At 37.8% G+C, this 12,071-nt stretch overlaps 2 protein-coding genes and 1 long non-coding RNA gene across 3 annotated transcripts; 2 read left to right on the top strand and 1 right to left on the bottom strand.

The window, feature by feature from the left end:
* Positions 1 to 75: 75 nt before the first annotated feature.
* LOC112042023 (uncharacterized) lies at positions 76 to 1,374 on the top strand. Its single transcript, XR_015335574.1, has 2 exons — positions 76 to 142; positions 376 to 1,374. It is a non-coding gene; the product is annotated as an uncharacterized LOC112042023 (long non-coding RNA).
* A 2,095-nt stretch (positions 1,375 to 3,469) lies between these two features.
* LOC106166270 (uncharacterized) lies at positions 3,470 to 6,220 on the top strand. The gene is made up of 4 exons (XM_013544762.2): positions 3,470 to 3,711; positions 4,249 to 4,430; positions 4,976 to 5,133; positions 5,620 to 6,220. Exons 2-4 carry the CDS (start codon positions 4,316 to 4,318, stop codon positions 5,830 to 5,832), a joined length of 486 nt encoding a protein of 161 aa, XP_013400216.2. The 5' UTR covers positions 3,470 to 3,711; positions 4,249 to 4,315; the 3' UTR covers positions 5,833 to 6,220.
* A 3,299-nt stretch (positions 6,221 to 9,519) lies between these two features.
* Positions 9,520 to 11,692, bottom strand: LOC106166267 (uncharacterized). Its single transcript, XM_013544758.2, has 5 exons — positions 11,602 to 11,692; positions 11,232 to 11,468; positions 10,900 to 11,081; positions 10,576 to 10,733; positions 9,520 to 10,275 (listed from the first exon to the last, which is right to left on the bottom strand). The coding sequence occupies exons 1-5, from the start codon at positions 11,607 to 11,609 to the stop codon at positions 10,060 to 10,062; spliced, it is 801 nt and encodes a 266-aa protein (XP_013400212.2). The 5' UTR covers positions 11,610 to 11,692; the 3' UTR covers positions 9,520 to 10,059.
* Positions 11,693 to 12,071: the final 379 nt, after the last annotated feature.

Below are 12,071 nucleotides of genomic sequence, written 5' to 3'. Positions count from 1 at the left end.
CTGAACAGTGTTGCGCATAACCTGTTCCCCGCTACCACCCATAATGCCCCTATTTCACACAGACCACGAATCGCCAGGAATTCTTACAGTCGGCATGACGTCACAAGATGGCCGCCACGCCCGGACTAGGGTAAAACGATCTGTAAGCTCCATTACTCCCCATGTTAAAATGATCAACTTTGATCGTCTGTATCTCTCACACCGGTAGATAATTAAACTTGACAACTGTTTAATTATATCACCATAGGTATTTAGTGTCAGGAAATGGCCATCAAGGACCTTTTCTAGCATTGATGCCGATTTTATCAGCGATTGAAATGCACCTCTCTTACACTGTTATTATATGAGCTGCAGTTAGTTCCGATTGTTTTTCAGGTAAGAAGTTCCAATGGCTTTGTTATCGGATGAATCTGTCCACTGACAGCGATTGAACAGAACTTACCTGGATCCTCAAACAATCATAGAGCCCTTTGAGGTGGTTTAATTGGAAGAAAGTGATCTTATCAGTTGGTGTCATTGTAGCAAATAGAACTAAAACAGATATGATCTTCACAGGTGTGGTCATTGTATTTGTCTTTGAAAAGGGGAGCTGAAAGAAAGCTCTAATGACAGTTTACTAGTCTGATTTTATTACTGAAAGTACATTTTGAAAATTTGAACAATTTTTTCTAGTAATTTTTAATACCCATGTTGCTGCATACATGCAGAATTGAGATCATGGACAGGAATAAAATTTTTACATACTCAATAAATCATTTAATTATTGTATTATGAAGTGTGTAAATGGCAATAATGTGCTATTGGAACAGATAACGAATACTTTTTCTTTGTGATGTTGCACACTTTCATCAAGAGGATAGAACGCAAGAAAGGCTATCAATGCACATACTCCAGTATATGAACTGGAAGAAACTAGCGGGTGGAGCTGTTTGCTGAGTAAAATCTATTAACCCATGCAATTAGAAAAAACACTCAGCAATCAAATTTTTGTTATGGATTTAGTGTTTTTATCCTTTGGACACTACTGTTATATTTGCTTAAGTTTTTTATATCATAGAAATCCTAATTCATTTTTACTGTACAAATGTTAATTCAGAATGCAACTTTACAGCATATGTCAAGGAATTTTATAACTCCTTTCTTACATACATATATAGATAGAAATAAAATGTAAATTTAAAGTCAACAAGTTTTATTGTATCTTTCATTTTGCATTTTGTTTAAGAATTCAAAGTGATTTATGACGGTTAAATATGCATTCAATTCGGATTTTTATAGATCGTACTTTGTATTGTGATATTGAGTCTGATGTTCTAAAAATGAAAATGAAATAACTACCTTTTAAATTTATATTATTTTCTAAAAAAAAAAACATCATGAACTTCATTTAGCATCAGAGTCAAAAATGATTTGTAGATTTTGACAACTTAAAAAGATTTAAGTGAGGCTTTCATTCAAAACTTTTTGTTTAATTGGATAATTATGGATGAATCTATTTATGAAAAATAATTTTGGCAGGCCTCTAATGAAATTTTTTACGTTTTGTGCAGAAATTATAAAAGCTGAAAAAGTATTTTATAGTCTCTTCAAACATAATCCAGACAACAGTAGAAAAAGAAATTTTAATGAAAAACACAGCAGTGACAAATTAAAATTCTTTTTGAAAGCACATTTATTGCATTAATTGAGACACCTGCTTTGAACACGACAGGTGAGCAATGCTACCCAAGCCCCCTTTTCTGATTATCAAATCTTTCAAACTGAGACCTCTAAAAGCAATATGAATATAATAGTTTTCTTTGTTTAGATAATGATTTTATTATACAAGAATTCTGACTGTATATTAATGAACTGGGTGCGTATAGGTCATAGTGTCCCAGTAGGAAAAATTGCTTTAAAAATAGTACACCACCATCGTTGATAAAGTCGCCACTGACGCTAGAAAATCCTATTGATGGCCATTTCCCTCAGCTAAATACGTAAGTGAATATCAACAAACAGTTGTTTCGCGTATTTGTTCACAGATATACTTGATACAGACGATAAAATATGCCTATTACAGCATGCATCTGGTGTAAACTGTAATTGCAGCCCGTTGGAGGAGTGTTGGTATTATCGCTGATAAAATCACCATCAGCTCTAGAAAATCCTCCTGAGGCCCATTGACTGACGCTAAAAACCCTAGTGAATATAACCAAGTGGTTGTCACAAGTAATTGTCCTCTGGTCTGCTTGATATGAACGATCAAAGTTCACCAATTTAACATTGAGAGTAATGGGCGCAAGCCAATGTTTTACCCTAGTCCAAAATGCGAGCCTCGTTCTGGGTTCAGTAATCCGGTAACCGACTGTAAGAATTGACAAATTTCAGGATTCGTGGTTGAATCGTAATCAGTTCGTGAAGTTCTTAACAGATTCGTATATAATTGTAGTCAGTTCTTGCAATTCTTGATCAATCGGGAATTCGTGGCAAAAATTTTGAGCTGTTCAAAATTTTGGCCACGAAGTCCCGATTCCAAAAAATCGTAGGGAATTTTTTGACAATATTCGTGCGATTCCAGCCGAATCCCACGAATATTCGAAACACTATCGCACCTGTATCGTAACTGAATCGTAGAGCGTGTCGAATAAGGCCAGAAAATTTGGAAAATCTCACGAATCCTCACGAATCCTGAAATTTGTCAATTCCTGGCGATTCGTGGGATTCGTGGTCTATGTGAAATAGGGGCATAACATACTGGTATATAAGCGTGACTTGTGTTTTATTCCGTCTCCATATGCAGTACAGTAGCGTACTGCTTCAAATGTTTGACATGCTTTGTTGAGACCAAAATTACACCCAAAAAGTGTACGGGGGTCATTCTCTGCATAATGTACAACCGATATACAGATGACTGATTGAGGTCATTCCTTGGTGTGGGTTTCACTCCGCGAGCATCGATGCATTACTTCAATCGTCAGCATTAATTGCCAAATAAAACCACGCCATTGGTGGCATTAAGTCACATTATAGGGTATCTTAGTTCTATATGATATTTTACATCGTACAGTGCACAGGAACTGATAGTCTACTTTGTTTGAAAGACGTTCTGAGTCATTTTAAGATATGTATAGGTAGGTGTTTAGTGAGCTCGCGTGTGCGTACTGGTGGTGGTGGTGGTGGTGGCGGTGGCGGTGGTGTGTGTGTGTGTGTGTGTGTGTGTGTGTGTGAGAGAGAGAGAGAGAGAGAGAGAGAGAAAGAGAGAGAGAGAGAGAGAAAGAGAGACAGCGATAAAGAGAGATAGAGTGATAAAGGGAGAGGAATTTCATCTCCATAATTTTGATGCTGTAGCGTGGGGACGAACTTTTTATAGCAGGCCATAGGCCTACCAGGCTGACGTACAGCACTGCTATCATGGGCTATGCCTGTTTCTAGATCTGTCTAAACCGTTTGGAATGCTAACAGATATTTTATATTGTTTTAACAATCTTTCAGATCTTTGGAGTTATTTCTACTGTTCTGTATCTTACACGTTGTCCGTGGAACACATGAGTCTCAGTGGTTAGACCCTCTGGACTCTGACCAGTGCAAAAGGGAGGAAAAAGAAAGATCCGACTTGGACCTTACTGTATATGACCACACGTTCACATTCATTGCTGACGGAGTGTTTCTTGGATTTGAGCAGGATCTGGAGAGGTTTTTAGAGCACCACGCGTGCGCGGGAAGAAATGAGTAAGAGCTTACGAAACCAACAGTTGCGACCGTAAAATTTATTTGAATTTATACACATTCCTTTAAGGTCAACGGGGCATTAAATCTCCAGTTACAATGGCACTCGTGCACAATCTCCGAGTAAGGCCACATGTAAAACCATTTCTAGAAATTAGGCCTAAGTCACGTTTGGATTAAGCCTGTAGGTCTAATGATTCGTACACGTTTGTAAGGCAAAAAGTTATAGACCTTAGGCCAAGCCTATCATTTAGGCTTCACACAAAAATCTGCAACAGTTATATTCATAGAGGTGAATCCGTAAAATTCCGAGATCAAAAATCGTTTTATCTCCAGATAGAATAGCACACATTTAGAATTGTTTCAAAGGGTGGCCTTATGCCCCTAGACGTACGTCCAATGGCGTCATAATGCTTTGAAATTAATCCCTCTTTTATTCAGAGAAGACAAAGTCGCATTCAAGAGTTTAACTGCCCAGCACTTGCAAATGTACGTTAAAATAGATAACTGTCATTGTGAAATGCTTTTATTTTGTTTTAGCAACCAAAGCGTCATATTAGAAGGAAGGAAAGCGACTCGTTTCTTTACAGACTATTATGGGATAGATATGTCACTTGTCTCTGATGATGACCTCCTCAACGGTAAAGTGGAACTTGCAGACGGGAAGCTGCTTTTTTATCCGTTTATCCTGAACCCAGAGGTTAAATATAGGATTCTCTCAGGTAATGTGACCGCCCTTTTGATATAACGTTGAAGGTCAATATAGGGTACAGCCCCTACCTGTAGGGCCTAGTTATCTTCTTTGGTATCAGTAGACGGAGGCCTATCCTTTTCTATCCCTTTCCCCTTGGTTGTGCATAATTTAATAAGCCTATACGTATTTCAGTAAAAAAAATCCATTATACTGACAGACTAATATCAGCATTCATCAGCGCGCTTCTCGTGTAGGTTCATGTATTAAGGCCAAATATGGTGAAGTCAACATACGCCATTGATGAAAAAAGGTGTCCCACCTCTGATTCCACATGCTATTTGGCCCTATTCAAATGATCACCTCACAGGTGTAAATTGTTGTAAACAGAGCTTTTTATTCCAGATACCATATTTAACATGATTAATGGTATAGAAAATGTACATGTTTTTGTATTCAGCCTGTCTACATAGGCCTACAACATAGGCCATAGGCCTAATTTAATCTGTATCTCTGTTCAACCTACTTGGTTGCGATATTTATGTGCTTGACGTAGGTCTACTTTATTTTTGTCAGAAACCAGTCCTTGTGGCAGCAGACATTATGAGGACGCCCTTATCTCTGACATTGGGTGGGCGGTCGAGGTTCTTGAACCAATCAAACTCAATGGCGACGGGTACAGCGGGGATGCGGCTGCAGGGAACGTCATTAATATCGGGGAAACTATGGCATTGGTAGCTCTTTTGTCCATTTTCTCTCTTTCTCTCTCGCTCTCTCTCACGCGCGTGCACGTGTACACACACACACACACACACACACACACACACACACAGATAAAGGATGGACCAGTTACCCAGCAAACACGTCACGTTCGGATCACGTGGCTGGCACGTTGTTACCACATTATAACGTCAGAGCAACGGATTAACCACGTGGTACCAACGTGACGTGTTTGCTGGGTGGCACCATTCAATGACAATGGTCTTCTTGATTTTTAAACAAAAAGGCGAAAAGTGGCGGGACAACCAAAAAGCTAATCATCCAAGGTGCTATTTCACTATAATTGGTTTATAGTTGCTCCATTTATATATAAATTAATCAATCAATTTAACTTTTTTTTCATCCATTTATATATTCATTTAATTATTTATTTATTTATTGTCGACGGCAGATTGTTTTTTCTGTATTAATAGGCTTTTTTAATAATGATTTCTTTTCAGGCTGGTCCGAAATGTCAGTCAAAAAACAAAATTAGGATTCACTACGAGGCGGAGAGACCTCTCCGTGTTGTAGATGGCCGTTTCTTAATTGGCAAGTTTCGCGTTCACAGCGACAAACATGGAGATGGCCTGAGCTACGGATTTTATGACACTGATCCAGAAACCGGAAAGATCGCCGGACGAGAAGTTCTTACCTTTACGCGAAGAAAATAACCATTAAGAAGAGGAAATTTGTTGAGAGCAAAATGGAAAACATAATCAGGTTATACATATTATTATGCTCTCTATAAAATATATTTTTCCTAAGATAACAAATGTCAGCAATAACTGATCACAATGGATGCAGGTGTTGTCAAGTTGAAAAAAGGAATAAATATGACATAATATCCTTCGCGTTAAATTTTATTTTTCCAAAACAGAGGCAGTAAAATGGTACTAATGCAAATTCAAAGCATTGCACAGCTTCATTGTTTGCATTGAACCAAATGATACAAAATCACCAAATTCAACCCAACCATAATTTTAAAATGAATCCAAATTAAGCATTACCCTACCAAGTCGACAATAGCGTTTAAACGTATCGACTCGGTTTTGGGAAATAACATTTCACGCTTTCTTTGGGAACGTTATCACCTCGCGTCCATTGATGTCTCCGGTGGCCATGTTGGTCTCAAAGATACCATAGGACTGGCCGTCGCCAAACTGCTCGCTGTGGACGTCCAAACCGAGGACAATGTAACGTCCACCCGCCACTGTCACTGGGGCTTGTGCCTCGTATGTCATGATTATTTTACGGTCATAGTGATCTGGGGTACGTGTCTGAAATATACAGATACCACCAAAAATTTTGTATTTTTTTGTGACCGTCACTGATATTAGCAGTGCGTTTTTTAAGTGGTTTGTTATTATTATTATTATTATTATTATTATTATTATTATTATATTGAGCGCTACAGTATACCTGTTAACGTCAGTTACATTTTTAGATTCACACATCTAAGTGAAAGAACATTCATTGATGATACTTTGTAATATATATAATTACTTCATGGCATGGTGCTTTTGATAAGGAGGAGATAATTAAACCAAATTATCTGCTCAACTTTTTTCGTGGATCCAATGTTACAAGTACATCCCAATAATTACAATGGAAGCTTCCTAACTCTCCGTATTACATGCAATTTTGGGGTTCCGTAGTTTGCCTAAGCGCTAGCGGACCTCCACTCTCCGGAGTAAAACCAGAATCGCTTGATTGCATTTAAAATTAGACCCTTCATTACATATTCCAGGTAGATATATCAGCATACAGTTCCAAAGTACTGGTTTATCAGCAGTGGTAATTGTTTGGAAGCGGACGGTGATGAAAACCGCATGATTGCAGTTTACAAAATTTAAGGCTTCTGTGCACGTTACCTGTATTATGTATTCCCCACTGGACATGGCGGCATACGGTTTCAAAACACCGGTATATCTTGTGCCGTTCAAGGTGACCGGCTCAAAAACCTCCACCACCCAGCCCGAATGTGAGAGAGGAGCATTCTCGTAAAGCCTGCTTGTTTTTCGTTTTGATTCTGAAATATAATTTTCAAAAATTCAGTATATTACTCTTGTATGAAATAAGATTTCTAAAGGTCAATTCACCCGGTTTTCCAGATGCCATGACTATGTTAGATCTAAGTTCTGACAGGTAGTTCGGATCTCCACCGCCAACCTAAGGTTAAGATATTCTTTGAATAACTAATTCAAGAGTTGGTAGCGCAGTACCTATCGGTCTAAGTATTCAAAACTACAACATGGGACCAAAATGAACCAGTACCCAATATCATCCTGTACTTTCCATCCGAAGCAAACGTGAAAGGATGAAACAACATTTTCCCTCCTTCTAATGGCACTCTTCCGTCCAAAACATCTGCATCAGCGACAGAAGACAAGTCCAGGCCATATTCGGTTTCCAGGAACTGAACAGCGCGTCTTCCTTCCAATATGATACTCTGGTTGCTGCAAGCAAAGTACATGCAGCTATAAAAAAATTCCATAACCATTTGAATTTAAAGCACGTAAGAAACCTACCATGACACACCAATAGAAGACAGTAAAGTAGCAACTGCTTTGAACGGACAGTCATTTATTTCTATTATTTTGACCAACAGCTGATCTTTATCATTCATGAACGATTATATTCTCAATAAGCAAAGAAGACGCGATTGAAATTTCTCACAGCAGACATATATATACTTACTCATATCTTCCCGCGCGTCTGTGATGTGCCAAAAGTCTTTCCAGACTCTGTTCATATCCTCTGAAGACGCCTTCCATGGTGAGTACGAAGGTATGGTCATATAGACCAAACTCTAGTACATCAGATTGATTCTGGTCGTGCTCCTTTCCCGAGGGCAAATAATGACTGTGTGCTAGACCAAACTGGGGTTGCGCTCCGGTTATTAGAAACAGACAAAGCCAAATGCTGGAAAACAGAGCTGGACTTTGTTTCAAATGATAAATTATACAATATGGTACTTGGATTACCGTTGGAAATGAGCCCGCGGAAGGATGACAAATGCGCTCACAAAGCCCCTTCTTTTAAGGAAAACAAGTGTCGCACCCTCGCCCGAGGGATCCACCTTTTAATAACGGCACTACTGGACTTCCGAAATTTAAAATATCTCGTGCAACATCTCTCTCTCTCTCTACATGAACATGATCAAAGCCAAACACCAATTTTCCCTCATTCCACCCATTTCAATTACCTATATGTATACACCATCCTTAGCTCGAAGTATTTTGCAAAAGTAGTCTTTCCAAAGCTTTCTGCTATGCTGAAAATACTGTAATGAATTTTTTGGAAGTATGGTATCGGAAAGTGTACTTTTGCCCGCTTTTGTGCATGGCAAAATTTTTTTCTTAAAAAACAAGCCTCTTCTTCTAAAAATAGAATGTCACTTTTTTAAAGCAGCTGTTTGAAAATGATGATGGCGGTAACATTATTCATGACACCGTACATCTTTTGTTTGAATTTCTTTTGCATTCCGAGCTTTCATTGATTTTCAGCGTTAACAATTTCATCGTTTTGTTTTAAATGCTGGTTAAAATTATGAGACCCATATAGCTACAAAACTATCATACAAAGTTCAACACATTAGATTATTGCCCGCATTTGTGCATGGCCAATTTTTTTTTTTTTTTTTTTTGTAAAATTTAAAAAGTATTTCTTATCAAACTTTTTTTGTATGATAGAAAAGTTATATATACACCTATAATAATAATGTTAAAGAGTGATAAATACTTAATGTTACGAAAATTATGAAACTTTGTCATTTATTTTGATAAAAACAATGAATCAGTTTATAAAAGCACAATTTTATGACAGACATGTTTCTCCTACTGTCAAATGACTTGGAAGTTTATTTTTCTGACATCAGGGGCCAAGAAATAGCATACCTGTAGCCATGCTCATTTTTTCACAGTTACACGGCAGGTATAACGTGCCACGTGTTTATTGGCAGCTTTCTCAACACATGATACCACATGCCATATTACTTGTAGAAGTAAGCCCTCGTATAACAGGGATAAGCCCTTGCAGATGAACAGTATGTTTGTTTCCTGATAAATTGTTATATTTATATTATCTGGAAAAATTAATTTTTATAGCTATTTACAAAACAAAACTGTTTTTGTATATATGAATTTTTCATATATTAAAAAAAATCACAGTTCATCGGTAGGTGACGTGCATGATTAAGGTTGTGATTGTGTTAGTGTAGTGTGTTCGTCTCTTTCCGTTTGTGTTCGAGTATGTCCGTTAATCTATATAACGCGCCCTTTCTCAGTCAGTGGCACTTTCGCTTTCTCACGTGTGCACTTACAGGTCTGGCGAATAAACCATAAGTTATTTCAAACACACGATCTGGAGTCATACACAAGTCACAGGTAAACCTGCTACAGGTATATCTGGATATGTTTTCTTGAATGCTCATCCAAGAGTGTATTCATTAAGTTTTTACTTTTTGTACGGATCTTGAGGTCGAAAGAGCATTGTGTGTAGTATTCTGCATATAAATGTGCATGTTTTATCAAGAGGGGGTAAGAAGAGATGCACCTCTGACGTTATACGCTTTATGACATATCGTTTACATATGCACAGTAATAACAGGAGTATTATATATAATTTATTTTGGAAGTCCAGAACACGATTAACATATATACTAGAAACGGTTTTTAATCTTTTAAGGTTAAAATTAAAATATATATTAAAATATATGACATTTCAGTTGATACAAGGAGTCCTATTTTGAAGGACCAGTTTCTGAGGCCGGTGACATAAAAGACTATATTGTGCAATCTTATTCGCTTCAATTGCATTATTAAATCACAAGCTTTAATTTCTTTGATAAACGTCAAATATCACTGTTTAAAGAGTCTTGTTTTCAAGAAATGGTGATATTACACTTTCTTTGGGAACGTTATCACCTCGCGTCCATTGACTTCCCCGGTGGCCATGTTGGTCTCAAAGATACCATAGGACTGGCCGTCGCCGAACTGCTTGCTGTGGACATCCAGGCTGATTACAACATAACGTCCACCGCCTGCCGCTGTGACTGGGTACTGGGCCTCGTACGTTATGACCACTGTGCCGTTGTGGTGGTCTGGGAAACCAGTCTGGAATACAGTTACGAAAATGTATGACTTGAAGTTCCAAAGTTATCTTGTTGACATCCTCTTTATTGCTGATCTGTAGTGCTTTTTCAGCCAATCAAATCAATGTGTAGAAAAGAAATCTGATTTTTTCGCTTTCATTCTTTTTAAATGACTATACCAGTTAATTATTGAAGAACAGCATTACTAGTTCGCCTCTACACTACGGACTTAATAAGTTTTTAATAGACCATAACTTAAATTAAAGGGTGCTCAAATGGTTTCAACGAAAACGCCATCTACAGTCCCACTGAATGTCTGTACCTGTGCTACATATTCTCCAACAGACATGGCTGCATACGGTTCCAAAGTACCGGTAAACCTTGGACCGTTCAAGGTGACAGGCTCAAAAACCTCCACCACCCAGCCTGAATGTGAGATAGGAACATTCTGGTGCAGCCTGCTCCAGTGTCTGTATGTCTCTGAAACAGTAAAAAGTAAAATGCAAAGTACTGTTCTTGTTTAGGTTACCATTCTGTAAATGTCTCTTTCTGTTTTTTACTAAACTTTTTGGTTGTTTTCTACGGTTCTTATCTATTTAAAACAATAATAAGAATTTTCATGGAGTATTGATAAACCGAACTATACCCGCTATCATTCTGTACTTTCCAGCAGGGTCGAACGTGAAAGGATGAAACAACATTTTGCCGCCTTCTAAAGGCACTCTTCCGTCTAAGAGATCTTCATCAGTGACAGAAGACAAATCCAGACCAAATTCAGTTCCCAGGAACTTAGCAGCGCGTCTTCCTTCCACGATTATGGTTTGGTTACTGATAAATCAAATTTGTATACATATAACAACCTACAAACACAGTTGGTTTTAACTTTACGCTTAAAGATAAAGAAAATTCTTTTCAACCTGAAATCGGATTTTGAATATCCATAACCAATGCATGATAAGACTTTTCCAATGTACTTACTCCATTCTTCCCGCGCATTTGTGATGTTTTAAAAGTCTGCCCAAATCTTGTTCATAGCCTCGGAAGATTCCGTCCATTACCAGCACGAAGGTGTGTTCGTACGTCCCCAACTCCACCCCATTCAATCCACACTGGTTTGGTTCCCGACCCATGATTTGGTACCAGTGACTCCACCTCCACCAGTAGCCTGCCACAGCTTGCAGTCCACATATTAGCAGCAAGCAGGTCGAGATTTTTCTGTAAAGCAAAGATTGAGTGTTCCACTATCATTACTATCTACTCTCTTTCTCTCTCTCTCTCTCTCTCTTGTTCAGCCTACGTACTCGTACAAATATTGCTAAATTCAATCGCATTTTCATCATCTACTTACATCTGCATCGTGCTCTTTACATGTAAACCGTGTGATATATACAGGGCTACAAATTGGTGTTTATTGCCATTTTATGCTTGACAGAATTAACGATTAACTGAAACTTGCGGTGCAATAAAGTATACTATCAACCTTACTTATAGTAACGCACTTAGTAAGTCGTATCATAGCTTCTCTACGTAACAAATACTCCTTTAATGAAGATATATCCCCAGTTGTGAATCGCCAATGAGCTTTAGTTTACAACTTATTCATTGGTCTTTCATATTTATGTCGTCGCGGTCTGTTGGATTTAAGAAATGAGTTCCAAATACACGCAACTTTTTTGGTCGAGTGCATATACAAAATGTATCATAAAATACTATCGATGTATTATAATATAATATATGTATTTGTGGTTGTTCTAGTTTTAATTTTAACTATGTGGATTTCTAAACTGTATAAAATGAGGTGACATGTCGTGTGAATAA

Source organism: Lingula anatina, chromosome 7, assembly GCF_051362555.1.
Source record: "Lingula anatina isolate TDL-2025a chromosome 7, LinAna3.0, whole genome shotgun sequence".
Classification (NCBI taxonomy): Eukaryota; Metazoa; Brachiopoda; class Lingulata; order Lingulida; family Lingulidae; genus Lingula; species Lingula anatina.
This window is presented reverse-complemented; position numbering and strand designations above follow the sequence as displayed.